This window comes from Mirounga angustirostris, unplaced genomic scaffold (genome assembly GCF_029215605.1).
Source record: "Mirounga angustirostris isolate CCGP_5_RB_7025 unplaced genomic scaffold, mMirAng1.0.hap1 SCAF_13, whole genome shotgun sequence".
NCBI classification, from domain to species: Eukaryota; Metazoa; Chordata; class Mammalia; order Carnivora; family Phocidae; genus Mirounga; species Mirounga angustirostris.
In genome coordinates this window covers 26134720-26159495 of record NW_026991721.1, presented here as the reverse complement: position 1 = coordinate 26159495, position 24776 = coordinate 26134720, and the positions used below count along the sequence as shown (strand labels likewise).

The 24776-nt window shown below is 35.9% G+C and overlaps 1 protein-coding gene across 5 annotated transcripts in view; it reads left to right on the top strand.

Annotated features, from left to right (window-relative positions):
- Nucleotides 1–24776, top strand: part of QSER1 (glutamine and serine rich 1) — an 80652-nt gene that overhangs the window by 43103 nt on the left and 12773 nt on the right. For 4 of the 5 annotated variants that reach the window (XM_045893941.3, XM_064576700.1, XM_064576701.1 and 1 more), the window contains 5 exons: nt 13308–13639; nt 14788–14904; nt 15489–15622; nt 16861–17078; nt 24100–24237. In XM_045893941.3, the coding sequence (XP_045749897.1) occupies nt 13308–13639; nt 14788–14904; nt 15489–15622; nt 16861–17078; nt 24100–24237 (939 nt within the window). Of the gene's footprint in view, nt 1–13307; nt 13640–14787; nt 14905–15488; nt 15623–15723; nt 16388–16860; nt 17079–24099; nt 24238–24776 lie in introns of those variants that run through there. The other variant, XM_045893943.3, reaches the window with a different exon arrangement.

The following is a 24776-nucleotide window of genomic DNA, read 5'->3' as shown; positions in this document are numbered from 1 at the left end:
CAGGTCTAGATAAATTTTCAGGACAAATGCATAGGTGGGTATTTTAGATACCTATTTTTTTTAATGCTCCTTCCCTGTAGGAAAGTTTTGGGGTTTAGGTTGAAAACTTCTATTTTTTTTTTTTTTTACTTTCTACCACATGACACATAATTTACATAGTTTGTATCCAGACTTCTCTAATCTGAGACATCTTGAGGTGGCTTTATGGATATGAGGCATTGTATTGGGGGCTCTTTTGTAGTATAAACTGGCATATTTTCTTGGTATGTCAGTTTTACCTGAAGATTAATATTTTACTATTAAACATGGTTATATTATGTGTAGCATGCACATGAATATAATTAAGATAAAATTTAAAAATTTTGTGTAGGCTCCAGACTATGTCGCCAAATCTTTGGGTGTGTGTTTCACTTTACTCTGTAGTTAAGAGAACATTTAGAGGAACTATTTTAAGAAGCACTGCCTCATGTCAACTATTGTAAGGAATATGGTAAGGGAAAACACTTATAACAATAAAATAGCCACCACCTCTGTGCTAGGACCTAGTAGCAATGTTGTGAGATATGCACTGTTATCTCCAATATATAGATGGTATAGCCAAGAGTAAATGAATTGTGCAGGTCCCTACAACTAGTAAGTGACACAGCTGGAGTCTGCACTCAGGTTTGTCTGGTGGTAGAGCCTATATTCCTGCCTACTGCTTTTGTATAAATAAAGTGGTGCTTTCAGAGTTAAACCTTGTTTTGTGATATACTTCCTAGCTTCTCTCTGGACTCAAGACACTGGTATCCCCCAGATATCTGTTAATACATTTCTAAAAAATTCTCATTTTGTTGTACAGGGAAATTAGTATAATGGGAAGTCAATGTTAGAATCAAAGACATTATGGATGTGGCTAATCCTAGTAAGGTTTTATACTCCTTTTTCCCCAATTCAGGGCACTTTGCAATCATTATTTCCTCTTTCCACTTGTAGAACAAAGCTTTTGTAATTTCTGTTCTAAAATACGAATCTAAGACTAGTTTCTTCCAGACAAGTGTTATTGCTTCATTTGTACTTTTAATCATCACCATCAACCCAGTTCTTAGTATTAGGTCTTCGAAGTTCTCTTGCTACCATCCTCACTGCCTCCTGTGGAAGAACTCATCTCTTGCTTCTGATTAGAATCCCTCACACCGGTAGAATACTTCTTAGTGCTTCCGGGGAAAAACATTAAAATAGTATGTAAAAATTCTCCCTTTCCATATTTTACTTTCTGGTTCCATTCTTTCCACTTTTCCTCTTCTATAATGACTGAATTCCTCATTGTTCCTGGCACCTGTAAGCCCAGTTCACAATCATCTTTGGACAAGTTCTTCTCTAGCTAGAATGGCCCCTCCATTTTTTTCAACCCAACAGACACTTTGTTACCTATGAAGACTTATCTTCCAAATCACTTTGTGGAAGTTACTCCAGGCAGAATTCGTGCTTATATCCTCTGAATTCCCACAGCCCTCAAGTATCTCTGAAAGATAAATTTAAATTTAAATTGCAATGAGGTCTAATTTATCCCTTTTCCTTTTATGATTTGTGCTTGTGTCCTAAGAAATCTTTGCCTAACCTATGATCACAAAAATGTTCTGTTTTCTTCTAGAAGTTTTTAACTTTTGCATTTTACATTTAGGTCTTTGATCTCCACCCCCCACCTTTTTAAAGTAAGCTCTGCACCCAACATGGGGCTTGAACTCACAACTCCGAGATCAAGAGTAGCATCCTCTACTGACTGAGCCAGTCAGGCGCCCCAAGTCTGATCCATTTTTATTTTATTTTTGTGTAAGGTGAGGTATGGGTTGAAGTTAATTTTTTGGCATATAGAAGTCCAGTTTTTCCAGCACCATTTGTTGAAAAGAATCCTTTCTCCTTTTATTGCCTTTGCATCTTTGTCAAAAAATCAGTGGACCATATTTGTATGAATCTGTTTTTGAACTCTCAATTCTTTACATTGGATCTATGTGTTTATGCTTTCAGAAATACCACACTGTTTTAATTGCTGTCGCTTTACAGTAAGTCTTACAAAAGGGTAGTTGTGAGTCCTCCAAATTTGTTCTTTTTCAAAACTGTTTTGCTATTCTAATTCCTTTGCTTTTCCATATAAATTTTCAAATCAGTGGTATTTACCAGAAAAGAAAAAAAATCCCACTGGAATTATGACTTTGATTTCCTTGAATATATAGCAATTTGAGGAAATCTGAACTGTTAACAATGTACTGAGTTTTAATAATTCATGACTTTCACTAGTCTTTTATAGTTTGGGGCAAATAGAGCCTGCATGTGATCTATAGTTAGAGATATAGATGCTAAATATTTTTGGTGCTATTTATTGTAAATGATACTTTTAAGAGTTTTCAAATTCCAGTAATGTATGGGGATTAACATAAGAATAAAAAAAATAAATATAAAAAAAGAATTTTCAAATTCCAATTATTTATTGGTAGATTATAAAAATACAGATGATTTTTTAAATATGTTGATATTAAATCCTTCAAATCTATGCAGTTTATTTATTCTAGGGGGCTTTTTTAAGATTCCTTAGGATTTTTTAATGTAGGAAATTATGTCATCTGCAAATAAGGATAGTTTTATTTTTTCTTTTTCAATCTTATACTTTTTCATTCCTGTCTTAACACACAGGAATAACATTCCTATACAGTGTTTAGTGAAAGTGTTGAGTGTTGACATCCTGAGCATGTTCTTGATCTTTGGAGGAAAGAAATCAACCTTTTGCCATTGAGTATGATGTTAACTGTAGGGGTTTTGTAGATTTCTTATCACATTAAAGAAATTCTTTACATTTCCTAGTTTGCTAACGGTTTTTATAATGAACAGAGGTTGAATTTTGCCAAATGCTTTTTCTTCATCTGTTGAAATGATTGTGTAGTTTTCTTAGTCTTTCAATATGGTGAATTACATTAACTGATTTTCAAATATATTCATGGCCTTGCATTCCCAGGAGATAAACCCCAACAACTGTGATATATTATTCTTTTTTATACATTGATGAATTCAATTCTCTAAATTTTTTGCATCCGTCTTTGCAGTGGATATTGGCGTGTAGTTTTCCTTTTGTAATGCCTTTGTTAGATTTTGGTGTCTGGTTATTGCTGACCTCATAAATGAATTGGGGACTGTCCCCTTCTTTTCTCTTTTCTGCAAGAGATTGGGTAGTACTATTTCTTCCACAAATGTTTGATTGAATTTGTTAGTGAAACCATCTGGACCTGGAGTTTTCTTTGTCAGAAAGTTTTTTGCTGTGAATTCAGTTTCTTTGATATGGAACTATTCGCTTTGTCTGTTTATTCTTGACTGTGTTTGGTAGTTTGCATCTTTGAAGGAATTGGTCTATTTTATCTGAGTTGTCAAATTTATGGGTATAGAGTTGTTGGTAGCATTTCCTCATGTTGGTGATTTGTGTCTTCTCTTTCTTGTGGTCAGTCTGGATAGAAGTTTTTTGATTTTTATTGATTCTTTTTCTCCTTCGTTGGCAATTTCATTGATTTTTGCTGTTCTCATTATTTCCTTTTTCCTGCTGGATTTAGGTTTATTATGCTCTATTTTTCTAGTTTCTTGTGGTAGAAGACTAACTTGTTAATATGAGACCCCTCTTCTTTTCTGCTATAAGCATTTAATGTTATAAACCTCTCTCTAAACCTTGCTTTAGCTGTGTCCCACAAATTTTATTTTTATTATTATTTTTATTTTCTTTCAGTACTCTTTGATGCTTCCTCTTTGATCCATGAGTTATTTAATTTTCAAATAGTTGGGTATTTTTGAGATACCTTTCCTTTATTGATTTCTACTTTGTATAATTTCAATTCTCTTAAATTTGTTAAGGTTAGGTTTATGGCCCAGAATATGCTTGATATTGATTAATGTTCCATATGTACTTTAAAAGAATGTATATTCTGCTGGTATTGATTACATTTAATGTAATTATTGATATAGCTAGATCTTCCATTTTATTGTTTTCTGGTTTTCTCCCTTTTTTGTTTGCTGGTTTTCTCCTTTTTTTTGTTTCCTCTTTCCTGTCTTTCTAAAACACATTATTTGAACTTTTAGTATTTCATTTCTAAATTTATCTCTGCTTTTTCTGGCTGTATCTTTTTGTATTATGCTTCTAGTGGTTGGCCTAGTGATTACCATCCACTTAGAATTAATATTTTTATGATTTTAAGTAAAATGTCATAGCCTAACAACCATACAGGTCCCTTTATGTTAACCTTGCCCTTATGTTAGACATATTTTGTCCTATGTATATCTATCTACATATATTGAAACCCCTAATAAAGGTGTAATTTTTTTTTTAAGATTTTATTTATTTGACAGAGAGAGCACAAGCAGAGGAAGAGAGAGAGAGAGAAGCAGGTTCCCTGCTGAGCAAGGAGCCCGATGTGGGACTCGATCCCAGGACCCTGGGATCATGACCTGGGCCGAAGGCAGACGCTTAACCGACTGAGCCACCTAGGCGTCCCTAAAGGTGTAATTTTTGCTTTCAACAGTCAAATATACTTTCGGGGGCGCCTGGGTGGCTTAGTCATTAAACGCGTCTGCCTTCGGCTCAGGTCATGATCCCAGGGTCCTGGGATCGAGTCCTGCATAGGGCTCCCTGCTCAGCGGGAAGCCTGCTTCTCTCTCTCCCACTCCCCCTGCTTGTGTTCCCTCTCTCGCTATCTCTCTCTGTCAAAAAATAAAATCTTAAGGGGCGCCTGGGTGGCTCAGTTGGTTAAGCGACTGCCTTCGGCTCAGGTCATGATCCTGGAGTCCCGGGATCGAGTCCCGCATCGGGCTCCCAGCTCGGCAGGGAGTCTGCTTCTCCCTCTGACCCTCCTCCCTCTCATGCTCTCTGTCTCTCATTCTCTCTGTCTCAAATAAATAAATAAAATTAAAAAATAAATAAATAAATAAAATAAAATAAAATAAAATAAAATCTTAAAAAAAAAAAGAAAAACAGTCAAAAATATGCTTTCAGGAACTTAAGAGGAAGAAAAAAGCCTATTATATTTACCTAGGTATCTATAATTTCTGTTGCAGTTCCTTTATTCCTGATGTTCCAAGTGTCCCTCTGGCATCATTTCCCATCAGCCTGAAAAACTTTTCCTTTTCTAAGGCTTTTTCTTTTTCTTTGGTTTTCAGCATTGTAATTGTTTATCTGGGTAGGGCTTATCCTGCTTGGAGTTCATAGAGTTTCTTGAATCTGTAAAATGTATGTCTTTTATCAAATTTGAGAAGTTTGGGGACATTATTTTTTCTGTACCAATCTTTCTCTTCTTATGGGACTCCAGTGACACAAATGTAAACTTTTTGATATTGTTCCTGAAGCTCTGTTCATTTTTTTTCCAATCTTTTCCCCTCTGTTCTTCAGATGTATAATTCTTATTGGCCTATGTTAAAAGTTCATTGATTTTTCAGCCTTCTCAATTCTGTTATTATGGTCCCATCCAGTGAATTTTTTATTTCAGATATATTTTCAATTATAAAATTTGTCTTTGGTTCTTTTTTCTAGTTTCTCTTTTTTTTTTTTTTTTTTAAGATTTTATTTATTTGAGAGAGAGAGTGAGAGAGAGAGCGAGCACAAGAGGGGGGAGCGGGAGAGGGAGAAGCAGACTCCCCGCCGAGCAGGGAGCCCGATGCGGGACTTGATCCCGGGACTCCAGGATCATGACCTGAGCTGAAGGCAGTCGCTTAACCAACTGAGCCACCCAGGCGCCCCTAGTTTCTCTTTTCTCTACTGAGAATTTACATACTTCCATTCATTTTAAAAATATGTCTACTGGGCCCCTGGGTGGCTCAGTAGTTAAGCATCTGCCTTCAGCTCAGGTCATGATCCCAGGGTCCTGGGATCGAGCCCCGCATCGGGCTCCCTGCTCTGCGGGAGGCCTGCTTCTCCCTCTCCCACTCCCCCTGCTTGTGTTCCCTCTCTCACTGTGTCTCTCTCTGTCAAATAAATAAATAAAAATCTTTTTTAAAAAGTAAAAATAAAAAAAATAAAAGTATGTCTACCTTACTTCATGGAGCATGGTTATAATAGCTGCTTTCAAGACTGATAATTCCAACATCGGACTCATGTTAAGAGTGGCATCTAGTTTCCCTTTGAGAATTGGTCACACTTTTCTGGTTCTTTGTATATTTAGCAATTTTGGATTGTATCTTGGACATTTTGAGTACTATACTGTAAGACTCTGGGTTCTATTAAAATCCTCTGGAAAATGTTGATTTGTGTTGTTTTAGCAGGCAGTCAGACTACAAATTCTGTCTCATCTTTGAGTGGTGGTTCCGTTGTTGGTTCAGTTTTCAAAGTCTTTGCTCTGCTGCTTTGGATCTATTTCAGTGCTTAGTCCAGAACTTGGATGAAGGGTAGCCTTTGTTATAGTTTAGATCTCGAAGGCTTCATTATGATAGTTTGGATCTACTCTGCATAAGTGCAGTTTAAGCATGAAACTGAGATTTGTATGTGTTCATACACAGAATTAGCGGATACCATTCTCCAGCTGTTTCCTCCCTGGGAATTTCCCATACTACCCAGCTCCCTGGGTTCCCTTTCCTTAGGCATTTGGCTAGAAAACTGGAATTTTTCTTGGAGTTTTAGCTGCTGGTGCTTTGACACAATTATCTGCAACTGGGGCCTAAGGCAATATAGCAGTAGAAGACAAAAAATAGGGAATCCTGCTAGACTTCCTCCCCCAGCTTTACTGAGATATAGTTGACTGTGTAACTATATATATATTATATATGTCCTGTAACATTCCCTGCACTCTTCATGCCATAGTGGCCCTGTTGCCAGGTTCCTCTGGAATGCCCAAAAGACAGGCATTCGGTCACGGCTGAAGATGTCTGGTTCGCCACTGCAGCATTGCAGCTTTGTGACTTGGGTTGCCCTTGGGGCAGGGCTGGGAGAGAGAAAAGAGAAGAAAGAAAAGGCATTTGCCCCCCACATTCTTCACCTTGCATGGGGCTCTTTTCTTTACTCTTCTGTCTGGAAAAACAGATTTTCTTGGAGTTTTTGTTTTCTGTGCCCTGTGCAGTTCTTCATCGGGGTCACCCTCTGGTCAGTGCTAGGTGATAAGAGAGGAAAGAAATAAGAAACATCTCCATATAAAGATTGTTATTTAAATTTGCACTTACCTCTCCAATCTACCTGCTTTATTAACTTTTCAGAGTCTTCAGATAGTTGCATTTTATATTTTCTCCGGAGTGTTTATTTGTAATACATGGGTGATAATAGGCTCTAGTGGGCTTACTTCATCTTGCTTGGCACCAGAAGCCATGACTTTTTTAAAAAATTTATTGTTTTATCAATTTACAGTCATGATTTCTGATGCTCAAATTATCCTGGAATGGGCAAGTAGGAGTCTCTTCAATGTTTTGGTATTTTTATTGTGATTACATTGAATTCATAAATTAATTTTAAGGGAAAATCTATCTTTACAGTATTGTCTTCTCATCCACTTATAGAATATATTGTTTTTCTACTTATTCAGATCTTATATATTTTCATATTATGTCATTTTTCTCTACATAGATATTATAGTTTCTGGAGTTTTTTAACTACAGTTTTCTCCATTTTGACTTCTTATTGGTTACTGATGGTGGTGTATGGCAATTACTGATTTTTGTATCCATTTTGGCTTTGGCATTTTTGTTGGATTTTTATTTTAACAGTGTTTCCACCTGCCTTTCTTGCATTTTTAGGTAGACAGTTATGGGGTCTTGTAAAAATAATGAGAGTTTTATCTTTCTCTCTTCTTTTTTTTTTTTTTTTTTTCTTGTAATTTAACTTACTGGCTCAGCCTCTGTTTAGTAGTAGCAATGAGAGCAAGCATCCTGACCTCCTCCTTGGTATTAAACAGAATATGTAGTGTTTGACTATGAAATCTATTTGTTGTCAGTTTCTAGTACTATATACTCTTTAAGAAAATTTCCTTCTGTTTTGAGGTTCTCACTTTTTAAAAAAATTAACAGTGGGTATTGAATTTTGTCAGATGCCTTTTTGACCCTCTAATAAATCTCCTTTTTTCTCCACATTATCCTGTTACTTGATTTCCTAATGCTGTACCTGTTTTGAGGTTCTTAAAAAATATTTCTAAATTAACAGTGGGTATTGAATTTTGTGATTTACCTATTTTCAAGAGAGAGAGCACCTGCGTGCAAGCAGGGGGAGGGGCAGAAGGAGAGGGAGAGAGAGACTCTCAAGCAGACTCCACGTTGAGCACAGAGCCCAACGAGAGGGGTGCGATCTCACAACCCAGAGATAAGGACCTGAGCCAAAACCAAGAGTCTGTCTTAAGTGATTGAACCACCCATGCACCCCAATCTATTATTTGATTTCTTAGTGTTGAACCTTTTTAAGAAAACTCTACCATGAACCCTGCTTGGTCATGATTAATTATTTTAATCCATTGCAAGATTTAGGTTGCTACTGTTTTATTTGAGAGTTTTACACCTAGATTCATAAATGAGATTATTGTTTATAGTGATTTTTGTCTTAATCTTTTTGTTGTAGTTTTTTGTTTTTGTTTTTTGGTCTTAATCTTGTTTACTTTTATATTCAGGAATATGCTGGTCTTATACATTGAATTAGGAAAATTTTTATATTTGTCTAAGCTGTGAAAAAGTTTACCACATATAATAGGGATTTAGTAGAACTTTCTAAGAATATATGGGACTTTCCAGTTTTTTCCTGAGGTAGTTTAATCTATCTGGATCAATTTTTAAAAAGGTATATTTTCTAGTAAAATCATCCCTTTCATTTAAATTTTTCAATCCATTGTTATAAAGTTGTACATAGCATTCTAAGTTTTTAGTCTCCTCTTTTTCTGTAGTTATGTTCTCTTTCTTTTTTCTTTTTTTTTAAAATATTTTATTTATTTATTTGAGAGAGACAGAGATAGTGATAGAGAGCTCGAGCAGGAAGGAGGGGGAGAAGCAGGCTTCCCGCGGAGCAGGGAGCCCGATGTGGGGCTCGATCCCAGGACCCCGGGATCATGACCTGAGCCAAAGGCAGAGGCTTAACCATCTGAGCCACCCAGGCGCCCCGTTATGTTCTCTTTCTTGCTCCAAATGTGTTTGAATCTTTTTCCTTACTATTCTGTGAAAAGTTTGTCTATTTAGTGGTTCTTTTCAAAGAACCAGTGTACTTTTCTTTTTTAACTCCTATTTTCATTTTTTTCTCACTTTTTCTTAATTTCTTTAATCAATTCTTTTTCCCGATCTTCCCTGGGTTCAATTTAATGTTCTCTCTCTGACTTCTTGAGCTTAATACTTAAGTTTATTTTTATATATCCTGCTTTTTCATGAATGGTATTAAAGTGTAAGTTTACTTCATTGTATCTGGCTTTATCTATGCCTCTGGTTTCAATTTGTAATTCTCTCACTGTCCTTTCTAAATGGTTTGTCATTTCAGTTTTGATTTCCTTTTTAACACAAGAGTTATTAAGAAAAAGTAGGATTTTGCCTATTTCCTAGTAGGTTTCTGTTTTTGGTGGTGGTGGTAGTGGTATTCCTTTATTAATAATTTATGACCCTACTGTATTTTGGTCAAGGGAATGCTTAAATAATGCCTGCTTTTGGAAATTTATGAAAATTTTTTAGTGGCGGGGCGCCTGGGTGGCTCAGTCGTTAAGCCTCTGCCTTCGGCTCAGGTCATGATCCCAGGTCCTGGGATCGAGCCCCACATCGGGCTCCCTGCTCGGTGGAAAGCCTGCTTCTCCTTCTCCCACTCCCCCTGCTTGTGTTCCCTCTTTTGCTGTCTCTCTCTCTGTGTCAGATAAATAAATAAAATCTTTTTTAAAAAAAATTTTTTTTAGTGGCTTGGTAAATGGTCAATTTTTATAGATATTCCATGAATACCAAGTGCTAATAGATTTTATTTGGTAATGCTGTTCATATCCTTTATATCTTTTTGGTTTTTGTTTAATGTAATAAATGACATTAGGTTATATAAGAAAATGTATATGTATATGTTGGAGGTAAATGACCGGTCTAGAATTTGCCTTAAACTATCCCAGCAAATATAAAAGGGGCTGATGGACAGATGAAAGAAGTATACCAAATGTTCATAGTTGTTATGGCTGGGTTATAGTATTTGAGGATTTGTATTCTCTACTTTTATGTATGTTTGAAATTATTAATAATAAACAGTTTTTAAAATCCTCCCTATCCTTATTTGTTTTTAGATTGCTTGATCTGTTGATTCCTGAAAAAGGTGTGTTAAAGTTTCCAACTATGTTTGATTGTTTTTCTAATACTGTGTACTTGATATGTTATGAACCCACATGATTAGGTACATAAAATTTTACTAAGTTAAATTTCCTTTTCATAAAATTTCTTTTTCTAATTTAATTTCCAATTTCTGTTTTTAATATTACCATACTAATTTTGTTATTGTTTTGGTATCTTTTTCCATATCTCTCTTTTCTTTCCTTCAGAACATTTTTTCTTGTGAAATACAACTCACATATGGAAATATAAAACATGTAAGAAAAACACATAAAATTCCTATAAATGTGAAAATGCAGACATTACTTAAGCCATATTCCTTGACCACAATACAGCAATTTTATAAAATAATAGTTGAAAGAATAAAAGAAAGGGACAAAGAAATAGTAAGTTTTTATTTTTAAAACTTCTAAATAACTTATCCAAAATAACTCAAGGATTTAAAAGGAAAACAAAACTGAAATGATAAACCACTTAGAAAGGGCAGTGGAACATTTACATTTCAAAACCAATGGGATGTGCCAAAAGTGTAGAACAAAGAAGAAAATTTATAGCGTTAAATGCTACTTGCTAGAGAACAAGAAAATCCGAAAATAAATTGAATAGTAAATTAAACCCAACTTATAACCTCTAGAACTAACCACCATCTGAGTTGGAGATAGTAATCACTTCCCTGCTTTTCTTTTATAATTTTACCACCCGTGTATACATCCCTAAACACTATCTATACTTTTTTTTTTTTTAAGTATAGTTGACATACAATATTATATTAGTTTCCAGGGTACAACTTATTGATTCAACAATTCCATATACTTCTCAATCTGTCACCATATGACTTTGTTACAATATTATTGACTATATTCCCTCTGCAGTACTTTTCATCTCTGTTACTTATTTTGTAACTGGAATTTGTACCTCCTAATAACCTCTATATCTATATACTATATTATTCTATACTATGCCATACTATACCTGAACACTGTACTTTTTGGCTTGTTTTAAAGCTTCATAAAAAGGGCATTATATAGTATTGATACATTTTTCCTCTACTGATTCCAAAGTTATACATTCTTTTTAAAAATATATTTGCTTAGCTTTTTATTATGGACATTTCAAATATGAACAAAAAGATTGGTGTAATTAAACCAATTTATGTATCACTCAGTTTTAATAATCACTGATACGTGCACATTCTTGTTTCATTCCTATCTTCATTCCTAATAACCTCTGATTATTTTGATGAAATATTTCTGTTCTTTTCCTGGTTATAATAGGAATTACGGTGTTTTCAGCTTCTCAAAATCTGTTAATAATCTACTCTCCTGGATAATGAGGCTTTTGAACACTAGAACTCTTTCAACAATGTGTGTAGTTTTCAGACTGTAAGCTTTGCACCTCTTTTCTAAAATATTTTCTTCCTTTTGATGGTATTATTAATGGAATTGTGTTCCTAAATTAATTTCTGGATAGTTCATTGCAAGTATATAGAAATGCAGTTGGGGGCATCTGACTGGCTCAGTAGGTAGAACATGCGACTCTTGATCTTGGGGTTGTGAATTCAAGCCAGGTTGGGTGTAGAGCTTACTTAAAAAAAAATACAATTGATTTTTATGTATTGATCTTATACCCTGAAAACTTGCTGAATTTACTTATTAATTCTAATAGTTTTTTAGGAGATTCCTTAGGCTTTTCTGTATACAAGACCATGTCATCTGCAAATAAAGATTTTTTATTTCTTCAGACATCTTTCTTAGGGGAAAGCATCTAGTTTTTTTACCATTAAGTATGATGTCAGGTTTTTTTGTAGATGCCCTTTATCAGGTTAAAGAAGTTCCCTTCTGTTTTTAGCTTGTTGAGTGTTTTTATCACAAGTGTTTAAATTCATGATGTTGAATTTTGCCAAATGCTTTTTCTGCATCTAATGAGATGGTCCTGTGGTTTTTGTCCTTTGTTCATAATATGGTGATTGATTGCTGTTTAGGTATGCATTCCTAGGATAAAACCCACTTGGTCATGATGTGTAGTTCTTTTTATATACTGGTTGATTTGCTCATATTTTTGATTATATTCATGAGGGATAATGGTCCTCTGGTTTTTCATGATGTTTTTGTCTGGTTTAGGTATTGGAATGATATTAGTCCTATAAAGTGAGTGCTTCTTCCTATTTTTCAAGTTTATGATGGATTGGTATTCATTCTTATTTAACTGTTGGTAGAGTCTTACTCATGAACTCATTTGGGCCTGTGCTTATCTTTGTGGGATACTTTTTTTTTTTTTTTTTAAGATTTTATTTATTGATTTGACAGAGACACAGCAAGAGAGGGAACACAAGCAGGGGGAGTGGGAGAGGGAGAAGCAGGCTTCCTGTGGAGCAGGGAGCCCCATGTGGGGCTCAACGTGGGGCTCTATCCCAGGACCCCGGGACCATGATCTGAGCCCAAGGCAGATGCTTGACGACTGAGCCACCCAGGCGCCCTGTGGGATACTTTTTAATTTCTTTTATTCTCGGTACTTGTTGGTCTATTCAGATGTTGATGTTCTTTTTCTTCTTGAGTCCTTTTCAGTGGTTTTCATCTTTCTAGGAATTTGTCCATTTCATCTAAGTTGTTTGTTAGCATACAATTTTTTATATTATTTTATAATCCTTTTTATTTCTGTAGCTCTTAAAGCTTTTTCAAAGTATTTTGGGGGTGTTGTTTTCCCTTCCCACATCAAATCGGCTTTTCTTCTAGGAATTCTTCACAGCTTTGGTCAGCTGACCCTTTCTTATCTTGCATCACTTTTGTGTCTCTACTTAAAATATCTTTGTTGCTGCTTAATGGTCTTAGGTGTAAGTGTAGATTGATGGAGGCTCAGTCTGATTGTCATTCAGATGTAATTCCATCACTTTGATTCTTGGAAATCAACAACCATTCTTTAATTTCTTATTGTAGTATTCATTGTTTCAAACAATTTGATGGTAAAAATAATCAAGTCTTTCTTTTGAAACTGTTCAGATTTTACTCAGAGCAAATGAATGTTTCTTTGTCTTACTGATTTGCATTTGCTTGATGTAGTTTCAGAAGCCCTACGGGTGGCAACTACTAGCCCAACTGCCAATACTACTACTGGTACTGCTACTCCGTCCTCCACCACTGTGGGTGCAGTTAAGCAAGAACCTCCCTCCTCTACTTCATCTGCAGTACATATCCTGGAAAATACAAATTCTACAGAACCCCCAAAACCCTGCGAACCTGATGGTCTTCCTTCAGACCAGTTTGCAAAAGGACAGGACACTGTTGCCATAGAAGGTTTTACAGATGAGGAAAACACAGAAAGTGGAGGAGAAGGCCAATACAGAGAGCGTGATGAATTTGTGGTCAAGATAGAAGACATAGAGACTTTTAAGGTGATTTGAATGTTCACAGGTTTTAAAGGTCATAGTTTAGTGGGCGTGCCCTGTAATAAGCCTTCATAATGACTTTAATAGTATGATCTAGCTTGAATTGCAAAAAGTTACATTTTGATAGTTATTCTAAGTTATAATTGTTAAATAATAAAATCAAACCAGCAGGTGTCAGATATTTTGAAAAAGAAAACAGTCTAAAATAATTTTGACTTATATCTGAGTTTTATGTATTTCTGACTAGTCACTATGTTGCATTTAGGTACTAGTAATTAGAGCTGTTTTGAAATGTTAATTTTTTTCAAGGCTCCCAACTCATTGTATCATTAGGAGTTTGGAGAAAATGATTTTTTTTTTTTTTTAAGATTTTTATTTATTTATTTGACAGAGATAGAGAGCACAAGTAGGCAGAGAGGCAGGCAGAGGGAGAGGGAGAAGCAGACTCCCTACTGAGCAGGGAGCCCGATGCACAACTCGATCCCAGGACCCTGGGATCATGACTTGAGCCGAAGGCAGCAACTGAGCCACCCAGGCGCCCCGAGAAAATGATTTTTTAATTTAACAGTTTAAAGAAAATAACAGGAATATGATGTAAACATAGAATTATTTTCATAATTGCAAATTGTAGAACCATACATAGAATGTCAAATTTCGTACTGGAAAAGTTTAGCTGTTCTTAAAAAGTAGGTTTAAGAAAACCTATATTTTGGGGTTTTGTTTGCTTGCTTTTGATTTTTTAATTGGGGCAGAGAGGAATGGCATTAAAAAGTATAATGAGGAACATAACCTTCAAATTATCTATATGCCTTCCATTCACAATTAACTACTGTTAATATTTTAGCATGTATGTTTCTGGTCTTTTTTAATACATACATACTCTTATAAAATTGTGTCAATAATGTATGACAGTATTATTAGAGGAAAACTTTCCAATAGTTACACAGAAGGGTAATGGGCTACTGTGCATATTTCTGGAAGAATTTTAGCAGAGACTGAATAGCCAGCTTATAAGAATTGTTGCAAAAGTTTAGGTAGGTAAAAAACAGAAGTTTAGCTAGATAGGTCTTTAATTTTCCTTTCAGCTCTAAGAGTCTATAAGTCTAGAATTTGTTGTTAGTTTTTATAAATGTAATTAATTCCACATATTACAGGAGGCTTTAAAAACAGGAAAAGAACCTCCAGCTATTTGGAAAGTACAAAAAGCTTTATTACAGAAATTCGTTCCTGAAATTCGAGATGGACAAAGAGAATTTGCTGCTACCAATAGTGTAAGTAAAATGCTGCTTTCCATTAGTCTTCCTGGTTTTTTTTGACAAAATAGAGATCCTGGGGAAAATACAGAATGATTTAAATTTAAATGTAATTTATATTGAACATTTCTGATATAAAATAGCATAAAATTTGATATATGATACTCTGATAGTCTGATTTTAAAATAAAATCAGTATGTAAATACCAGCTTTTGAAAATTAAATCACTTTATACTAATATGTAGACTTCTTTTTAAATTGTTATTAGTCTATGAAGAGTTCATATGGACTCAGAGGCTATATTAATTTTTCTGCCAGTCAAACATCCTGATTTACCAGAAGACTTATAGAAATGATTCTTTTGTACTTATGTAGTTACTTAATAGCATTGAATAAGTAAGCATCTGGTAATTAGCCAAATGAGATTGCTTCTATGTATAGGCTTGCAGGTAAGAATACGCCTGAGGTCATTTTTATTGAGGGTGAAAAGTAGCCTGGCCAGACCTGCATTTGAAAAACTTAAAGGATGGCAATGTGATAGTCAAGCCAGCAAATATGTACAGAGTGTATAAGTATGTAATTCAGAGTGTTTCTTTCCTTAGTACCTTGGGTATTTTGGAGATGCAAAGAGTAAATACAAAAAGATATATGTGAAGTTCATTGAAAACACAAACAAAAAGGAGTATGTCAGGGTGTGTTCCAAAAAGCCAAGAAGTAAGCCTTCACAAACTATCAGGTATTTATTTTTGTATGTAATATATTTATAGAGCAATTATTGGAAGACTTATTTTTGGCAAAGTAATTTTTTAAGTTTTCTGTTTGTTTGTTTTTTTTTAGTAATCTCTATACCCAGTGTGGGGCTTGAACCCACGACCCCAAGATCAAGAGTCGCACATTCCTCTGATCAAGCCAGCCAGGCACCCTGGCAGTGTTTTATATAAATAATTACATCAGTTAAAGAGCCTGGTTTGGTTTGGTTTGGTTTGGTTTTTTCATTATATACAAGTCTGAAAATGCAGTGCCCACTGTAATAAGTGATTCCTTTTGAAGGATTGACTTATCTATGGTAGGATGGGTACTCTTTTCTTTCCCAGAGTCCTTTTGGTGTCACCCTAATGTAGGGGGGGGAAATGGGTGAGTCAAAAGAGTTGAGTCCAGCTTTCTGTGACCTAGAGCAACACAACATTTTTGAAGCCCCTTTTTTTATCCATAAAATAAAAATTATAATGAAGTGTCAGATTTTAACTGAAATGAATTTTGAGGAAAAAATCGTAAAACCCATACATTACTAAGCAAGTATACAATAGAATTATCATCATATATTAGTTATCGTGATTCTGGGTTATCTGGAAGACAAATGACCTAGCCACATTCCTGTGATCTGTAGGGGACAAGGGGATATGAGCCTAGATATTCTCAATCTAGTGCTCGGAAGGTCTAGTTTGATTAAGAGTCCAGCTTATGGAAGGCAGCACACCTTATTTTTATGGTGACATTTTATCCACTTGAACCTCCAGAACTAACACAAAATCTTGAGGGGCTCTAGGACAGACATAGTTGGGTCTCCACATCAAAACCTGGCTCCACCAGAGCCTGTGAGGGTTTCAGATGGTCAGAGTTAGATGTGACTATCAAGGGTGTATCGTGCATTACCTCCCAAAGCCTTTGATCACTGGCTGTACAGCCTCATCTGCAGGAAAATGAGTTCATAAAGGGAGAGAAGGAGTGAAGAGAGAGAAACAGAGATTGAATTAAGAGTCCTTTAATAACTGAATATTGAATGTCAGTGGCTAAGAGTGTATTTCAGGAGAATTTGGAGGGGGAATCATCATTGGAGATATGTAGAACTTGGACTTCATTTTGGAGGTGTTGGTGAAGTAATACACTTTTCTTCACTAGCGTTACTCATTTTTGGTCTAATTCATTTAATTTGACAATTCAGTGTGTTAATGAAGTTTGTCTGTAACATTGCAGAACTGTTCAGGCTAAGCCAAGTAGTAGCAGTAAAACTTCTGATCCTCCAACACCAAAAACTACAACTACAAAAGCCCCTTCCGTGAAACCCAAAGTTAAACAGCTGAAAGTAAAGGCTGAGCCACCACCAAAGAAACGGAAGAAATGGAAAGAAGAGTTTTCATCATCCCAATCTGACTCCTCTCCTGAGATCCATTCTAGTAGTAGTGATGATGAGGGTAAGTTCTCCATGAAATGAATACCTTGATAACTTTAGATTGTCTACATGAACAGAGAGAAGGAGTAATGCTCACAATTCAAAATTGTTTTATTTTTCAGGGGATTTACCTAATTAAGTTCAGCCTAGGCTTTTATAAAAATAAATTTTAAAAATACATACATACTTACATATATATGTACATACAAACACAAATTCACGTTCCCTGAACACTAATTGAAAGCACAGTTTGCCCACACATACAACCTTGTAAAGTAGAAAAAGCAGTGAACTGAAAGAAGACTGTTTTGAGTTCTAACCATACTAATGCCAGTTATCTCACCTCTTTGGATAGGATGGGGATTAGATCAGATAATTTATACTAAGAGTCCTGTTCTCAACGTCTGAGTCCATATTTATGTCAGAAGAAAAGAGTAAAATGAGTCTAGGAAGCAGCAACTCTTGAAACTGTAGTTAGTAAAGTATAGTAATATATATATAATAATGTGTAGTTACGTATACATGGAATATGTTTATTAATTATATAATATCATGCATACTGCAGGGTATCTGCCCCTAGCAAACCGGCTGCCCTTGACTAAGCTAGGTAACCTCTGTGTGCCTTAGTTTCTCTTTTATAAAATGAAAAGATTGAAGTAGGTCAGCAGTTATCAAACTTTTTGACTGTAGAACACTTTTTTATACGCTTAAAACTGTTGAAGACACCAAAGAGCATTTTTGTAGGCTGGATGTAGATATAGATGTATTTACTTTATTAGAAACTAAAACCTTAGATAGTTGTAAAACACAAGAATACACCAGCACACATTCCATTAGTCATCAAGTTTGGTGTGTAATATATGCAAGAAACATCAAGAAGTTCAGTCTAGGGCAGAGGTTGGCAAACTGTGGCCAGTGGGCCAAATCTGACCGGCAGCCTATTCTTGTAAAAGTTTTAAATGGAACATGAATTCATTTACATATTTTCAGATAGTTGCTTTTCTACTATGGTGGCAGATTTGAGTCGTTGCTACAGAGAGCATATGACCATTAAAGCCTCAAATATTTGCCCCTGGCCCTTTCCAGAAAAAAATTGGTGACCCTTCTTCTGGAGCATAAAGTTGGAGGTGGGCAGGAAAAGATGAAAGGTTGTTGGAAGGCTGCGTGTGCCAAGCTAAAGCTAAAAAGCCTGGGATCCTATAAGCCCAGGAGAGTCCTTGGAGGGATTTAAGTAGGGAGCAAACAGGGTGAAATTGGAATTTGAATTATAAGATGTGATAGTTCAGGTATAAATTGAAAGTCTGAACCTAAGTTGCGGCAGTAGGGGTGGAAGAGGGGGACGCATAAGAAATTCAGGCTGAACGTGAATGATGAATTGGGATTGGGGGTGCTATTGAGGTTGATGGCCAGGTTGGCTTCTGACATTACAAGTGTCATTGCTTGGGAGCGCATCTTAAAGCTTATTTATATAGAAATAGAATTGTAACAAAAAGTCATCTTCAGTGCAGAAGTCTACTTTGTGTTGTTTTTTAAAAGCTACTTAGAAAATGTGCACATCAGAATTTATAAAGAAACTCAGTGCTTTGAGTATGTGTGGAAGGCAATATATGTAGTCTTTGCAGTTAGCATTCCTCCTTACTGTTTAGAATGCTTTGGGTTCTGAATGTGCACACAACTGTACCACTTCCTCAAAGGACATTCAAGATAAAATTTTTCTTTATTGGTAACTCAAGTTGTGGCCACTAGGTGTCACTAATAGGTAAGCTTTTTAGTGCTTCTTAAAAAGGCAAATATTGATAATAAACATAGATTTATAGGCTGGTGGTTTTCAAAATTATTTGTTTCACGACTTCCTTATAATCTTCAGATTTATTGAAGATTCTAAAACATTTGTGTTTTTGTGGGCTTTATGTATTTATATCTACCAAATATCAATTAAAATAAATTTTTAAAATATTTATTTAAAATAAACCCATTACAGGGGCACCTGGGTGGCTCAGTTGGTTAAGCGTCAGCCTTCGGCTCAGGTCATGATCCTGGGGTCCTGGGATCGAGCCCCACGTCTGGCTCCCTGCTCAGCCGAGAGCCTGCTTCTCCCTCTCCCTCTGCCTGCCACTCTGCCTACTTGTGCTCTCTCTATCTGTCAAATAAATAAAATCTTTAAAATTAAATAAATAAAATAAACCCATTGCATGTTAATATTTTAACAACTGTATTTTCCTAAACAGTAGTTTTAGAAGGGTAACATTTTCATATTTGCTTCTACATTTATTATTTCGGCTAAAGTATATAAAGAAAACCCAGCCTTGGGGCTCCTGGGTAGCTCAGTTAAGCATCTGCTTGGGGGCACCTGGGTAGGTCAGTCGTTGAGCGTCTGCCTTCGGCTCGGGTCATGATCTCAGGGTCCTGGGATCGAGTTCCGCATCGGGCTCCCTGCTCATCGGGAGGCCTGCTTCTCCCTCTCCCACTCCCCCTGCTTGTGTTCCCTCTCTCGCTGTGTCTCTCTCTGTCAAATAAATAAATAAAATCTTTAAAAAAAAAAAAAATCTGCTTGGGCTCAGGTCATGATCCTGGGTTCCTGGGATTGAGCCCTGCATCAGACTCCCTGCCCACCGGGGAGTCTGCTTCTTCCTCTCTCTCTGCCTCTCCCCCTGCTCGTGCTCTCACACTCTCTCTCTCAAATAAATAAATAAATAAATAAAAAGTCTTTTTTAAAAAAAAGCAAGAAAAAGGAAAACCCAGCTTTGTGTAGCTTTGTAGTTGGGAAAGGGAGGAATATTTTAATTAATTTTCAGATAAGTATGAGTATTTTTATTTGATACTCAGAAGTTTTTTGTTTTATAAACTTAACAAGTAGTAGTTTCTTCGTTTCATGCTTGTTACGTTAAAAATCTATTGGTTTGTCTTATCCCCGAATGTATCTTTAATCCATGAATGATTTTGTAACATTATCCATTGGTCATGTGAAAATATGTTAGCTCATTAATGTATATATTCTGTTTCACTTTTTTCAACATTTTAAAATTGTGGTAAAATATAACAAAATTTGCTGTTACAGCCATTTTTAAGTGTACAATTCAGTAGCATTAATTATATTCACACTGTTGGTTTTTTTTTTAATTTTTTTAAAATTTATTATTATTTTTTAAGATTTTATTTATTTATTTGACAGAGAGAGACACAGCGAGAGCGGGAACACAAGCGGGGGTGGGGGGTGGGAAAGGGAGAAGCAGGCTTCCCACAGAGCAGGGAGCCTGACGCGGGGCTCGATCCCAGGACCCTGGGCTCATGACCTGAGCCGAAGGCAGACACCTAACGACTGAGCCACCCAGGCGCCCCTATATTCACACTGTTGTGCAACTATCACAACTATCTATTTCCAGGACATTTCTTTTTTTTTTTTTTTTTTAAGATTTTATTTATTTATTTGACAGAGAAAGACACAGCGAGAGAGGGAACACAAACGGGGAGTGGAAGAGGGAGAAGCAGACTCCCTGACGAGCAGGGAGCCCGATGCGGGACTCGATCCAGGGACTCTAGGATCATGACCTGAGCTGAAGGCAGTCGCTTAACCAACTGAGCCACCCAGGCGCCCTATTTCCAGGACATTTTCATCACACCAAAAAGAAACTTTGTAACCATTAAGCAGTAACTCCTCATTCCCTTTCCCCCAGTTGCTAGTAATCTTTAGTCTACTTTCTGTTTCTATGAATTTGCCTGTTCTAAATATCTAATATAAACATGCCTGTCTTATTTCACTTAACATGTTTTCAAGGTTCATCCGTGTTACAGCATGTTTTCACAATTACTGCTTTTTATGGCTGAATACTGTTCCATTATAAGCTTATCCATTGTATGTTCATTTTGTTTATCTTTTCATCTATTGATGGACACAGTTGTTTCCGCCTTTTGACTATTGTAAATAATGCTGCAGTGAACATTGGCATACAAATATCTGTTTGTATCTTTTTTTCAATACATCTAGGAGTAGAATTTCTGAGTCATATGATAATTATATGTTTAGCTTTTTGAGGAACCACCAAACTATTTTCCACAGTGGTTGCACCATTTTACATTCCCACCAGCAATGCATAGGATTCCAGTTTCTTCATATCCTCACCAATACTTGTTATATTTTGGTTTTGGTGTGTTGTTGTTTATTGTAGCCATCCTAGTAGGTGTAAAGTGGTATCTCATTGAAGTTTTGATTTGTATTTCCCTAACGACTAATGATGTTGAGCATCTTTTCAAGTGCTTACTGGCCATTTCCTTATCTTCTTTGGAGAAATGTCTATTCAGATCTTTTGCACATTTTTTAATTGGGTCATTTCTCCTTTTGTTCTTGAGTTGTGGGAGTTCTTTATATAAACTAGATATTAAACCCTTATCAGATACATGATTTGAAAATATTTTATCCTATTCTGTAGGTTGACATTTCACTTTTGATAATGTCCATTGATGCACAAAAATTTGAAATTCTAATGAAGCCAAATTTATGTTTTTTTCTTCTGTTGCTTAGACTTTTGGTGTCATATTTAGAATCCATTGCCAAATACAAGGTCATGAAGATTTACCCCTATATTTTCTTGTAAGAGTTTCATGATTTTAGCTCTTACATTTAGGTCATACATTTTTACAGTATCAAAAAATAACACTTATTAATACTACCACTGATCTCATCAGTGAACTCCTTAAATAGTGGGATGTTGTCAAGCTCATAGTGGTAGATACACATTTTCCAAATTTCTAATTTTCATTTGAAACCTCAAATTTTATCATTGGCAGCAAATGCTGTCAATTGTTTTCGTTGAATGGCAGGTTCACTTCATTAATTTTTAAGAATACCAAGTCTGGGGCGCCTGGGTGGCTCAGTTGGTTAAGCGACTGCCTTCGGCTCAGGTCATGATCCTGGAGTCCCTGGATCGAGTCCCGCATCGGGCTCCCTCCTCGGCAGGGAGCCTGCTTCTGCCTCTGACCCTCCCCCCTCTCATGTGCTCTCTCTCTCTCATTCTCTCTGTCTCAAATAAATAAATAAAATCTTTAAAAAAAAAAAAAAAGAATACCAAGTCTGCCAAATACCCAAGTCTGAATAGGCATAATGTGTGTGTCAGTCATCCTTTTAAATGAAAATGGTGTCCCATGGGGAGAAAAGTGGCTAGTTCACCTTGTAACTAAAACAATTGCATAGATGTTCTTCCGAGAGATAACCATCATACTTCATAACAGAAGTGCTTGTGTACCTCTCATTTCATCACACAGAATGTTAAGACATTTACTCAATAGTAAGGACTTAATACAAATAATTTTTACTGCTTCACCAAGGACTATTCCTTTTTTTTTATTTTTTAATTTCTTTTAAATAATCTCTACCCAACATGGGGGTCAAGCACACAACCTCAATCTCAAGAGTTGCATGCTCCATCAAATGAGCCAGCCAGGTGCCCCCAGGACTATTTTTAAGTGAAACTGGCTCCCCCCCCACCCTTAAAATGCATGGCAGTGAGATGGCAAAGTATATGGCTACTAGTACAATTTGGTGTCACTGCCTCAATTCATGCTAACTAATAACTAAGGCACCAGTAGTTCTACCCATCATTTTTATAAATGTGAACAGAGTGAAAAAGATATATAACATTTTACACTTTTATGAAAACAATTTTAACATCAGAAAAAGGATCTTGGAGGGAAACCCCAAAAGGTCCTGGGACCATACTTTAAGAACTGCTATTACAGGCTATGGTAATAGTTTGTTAATAACAACAAATGCAACCGAGTAAATTTTAAAAGATTAATTGGCTTTATTCTTCGATTCATGGATCAGGCAGCATCCCATCTAGCAAGGAGAGGGACCTCAAAAAGGCTACAGAAAAGGAAGGGTTTTTAAAGGTAGAGAGTGGAAAAAATTAAATTAGCAAAGAATCCATTGTTTTAGGCAAGATCGCCCTCCTAAGGTGAAATGAAAGGGGTCTAACTAAATTTCCTAGTGCTGACCAGTAAATTTGCTAGTGCTGACTGGTTAATGGTTACATTTCTGGGGGCTTGAAACTACAGTTAGGTGTTATTAAGTCTTGGTGGTGTACTGACTTGGGGCCTTAACTTAAGGTGACACCATTTTGGACCTGTGGTTTGTTTTTTTTTACAAGTCATGTATTTGAATGAAAAAAGTAAAAATTGAGACAGTTCTAATCTTGCAGTTTTTTCCATTGAATTTCAGTGAAATTTTCTCTCTGCATGGGCTATTTTATATATTTTTTTAAATTTCGGGACACCTGGGTGGCTCAGTCATTAAGTGTCTGCCTTCAGCTCAGGTCATGATCCCAGGGTCCTGGGATCAAGCTCCGCGTCCGGCTCCCTGCCCAGCGGGAAGCCTGCTTCTCCCTCTCCCACTCCCTTTGCTTGTGTTCCCTCTCTCGCTGTCTCTCTCTCTGTCAAAAAATAAATAAAATATTTTTTTAAAAAAATGTCGTATAAGCCTTGGCTCTAAACCAGACTTTTACATAATTTAAGCGTAGAAGTAAAAAAGAAGAGATAACTGTATATTAACTTACACGTTAGATGTCTTAAGATTTCTTTTATCTAGGGAAACCGTGAGTTCTGGAGTAGCACAAGCTGATGGCAAATGGCTGTGGTGGGGCCAGGGGAAAAGAAACAGTTTCCTATGGGGCTGACGTTTACAAATGCTGGGCTGGAATTGGGCTTCAGAGTCACCTGGGAATCTTTAGAAGTATAATATTTAAGCTTCATTACTACTGCTACCACCCCCTACCCCCCTACCCCCACCAAAAGATTCTGTTTTAGTAAGTCCAGCAATCTGGGTTCTTTGTTTTGTTTTGTTTTAAAAGCTTTCTAGTGATTGTGATGTACAAACCAGCTTTGAGAATCTCTAACCCAGGGTGGGTTTTTAAAAGCCAAATGGGCAAAACTTGAATTTGAAGAAATTTTACCTACAACCTTTTTTCTGCTTCTAGGTTCTTGTTATAAATAAAAGTGTTTTTAAAGTTATCAGGAAGGATATTTAATATTTCATCTTTTTACTCTCCCAGAATTTGATCCTCCAGCTCCCTTTGTCACTCGTTTTTTGAACACAAGAGCGATGAAGGAAACCTTTAAGAGCTACATGGAATTGCTTGTTAGCATTGCTTTGGACCCTGACACAATGCAAGCCTTAGAGAAGAGCAATGGTACAGTCTGCTAAGTAGTACTTTCTTGGTAGTACTTCATGGATCTTCTTTATTCTTGTCTGTTAGTTACGTGTTTAATATATGGATTTTGTAATAGATATCTGTACATTGTCAGTTCACAAATACATGATATTCATTCTATAAAGTAATCCTATAATTCATGAATTGTCAATACTTGAACAACTTTATACTGAATGTATTTTTATTGATTTCTACACATGGAAAAATTATATAACTATCCACAAGTCTTCACTAAGTGTCTGTATTACACGCAAGGTCCAGATGTCAATATATTCTACTTTCTGATAATTGGAAAGATGAACTGGATAATAGTGGTATAAAGATTAAAATCATATATTTGTGTCTAGTAAAAGATACATCACAGAATAATTATTTTCTAATCAATTAATAGTAAAACAATGCATGCATTGTGTAATATTCATTAATATTAGTCCTTTATACTCTTCCTTTAATAACTTTCTTATAGTAAAAGAGATGAAATTAATATCTGAAATAAACTGGTGATTCATTTATTTAAT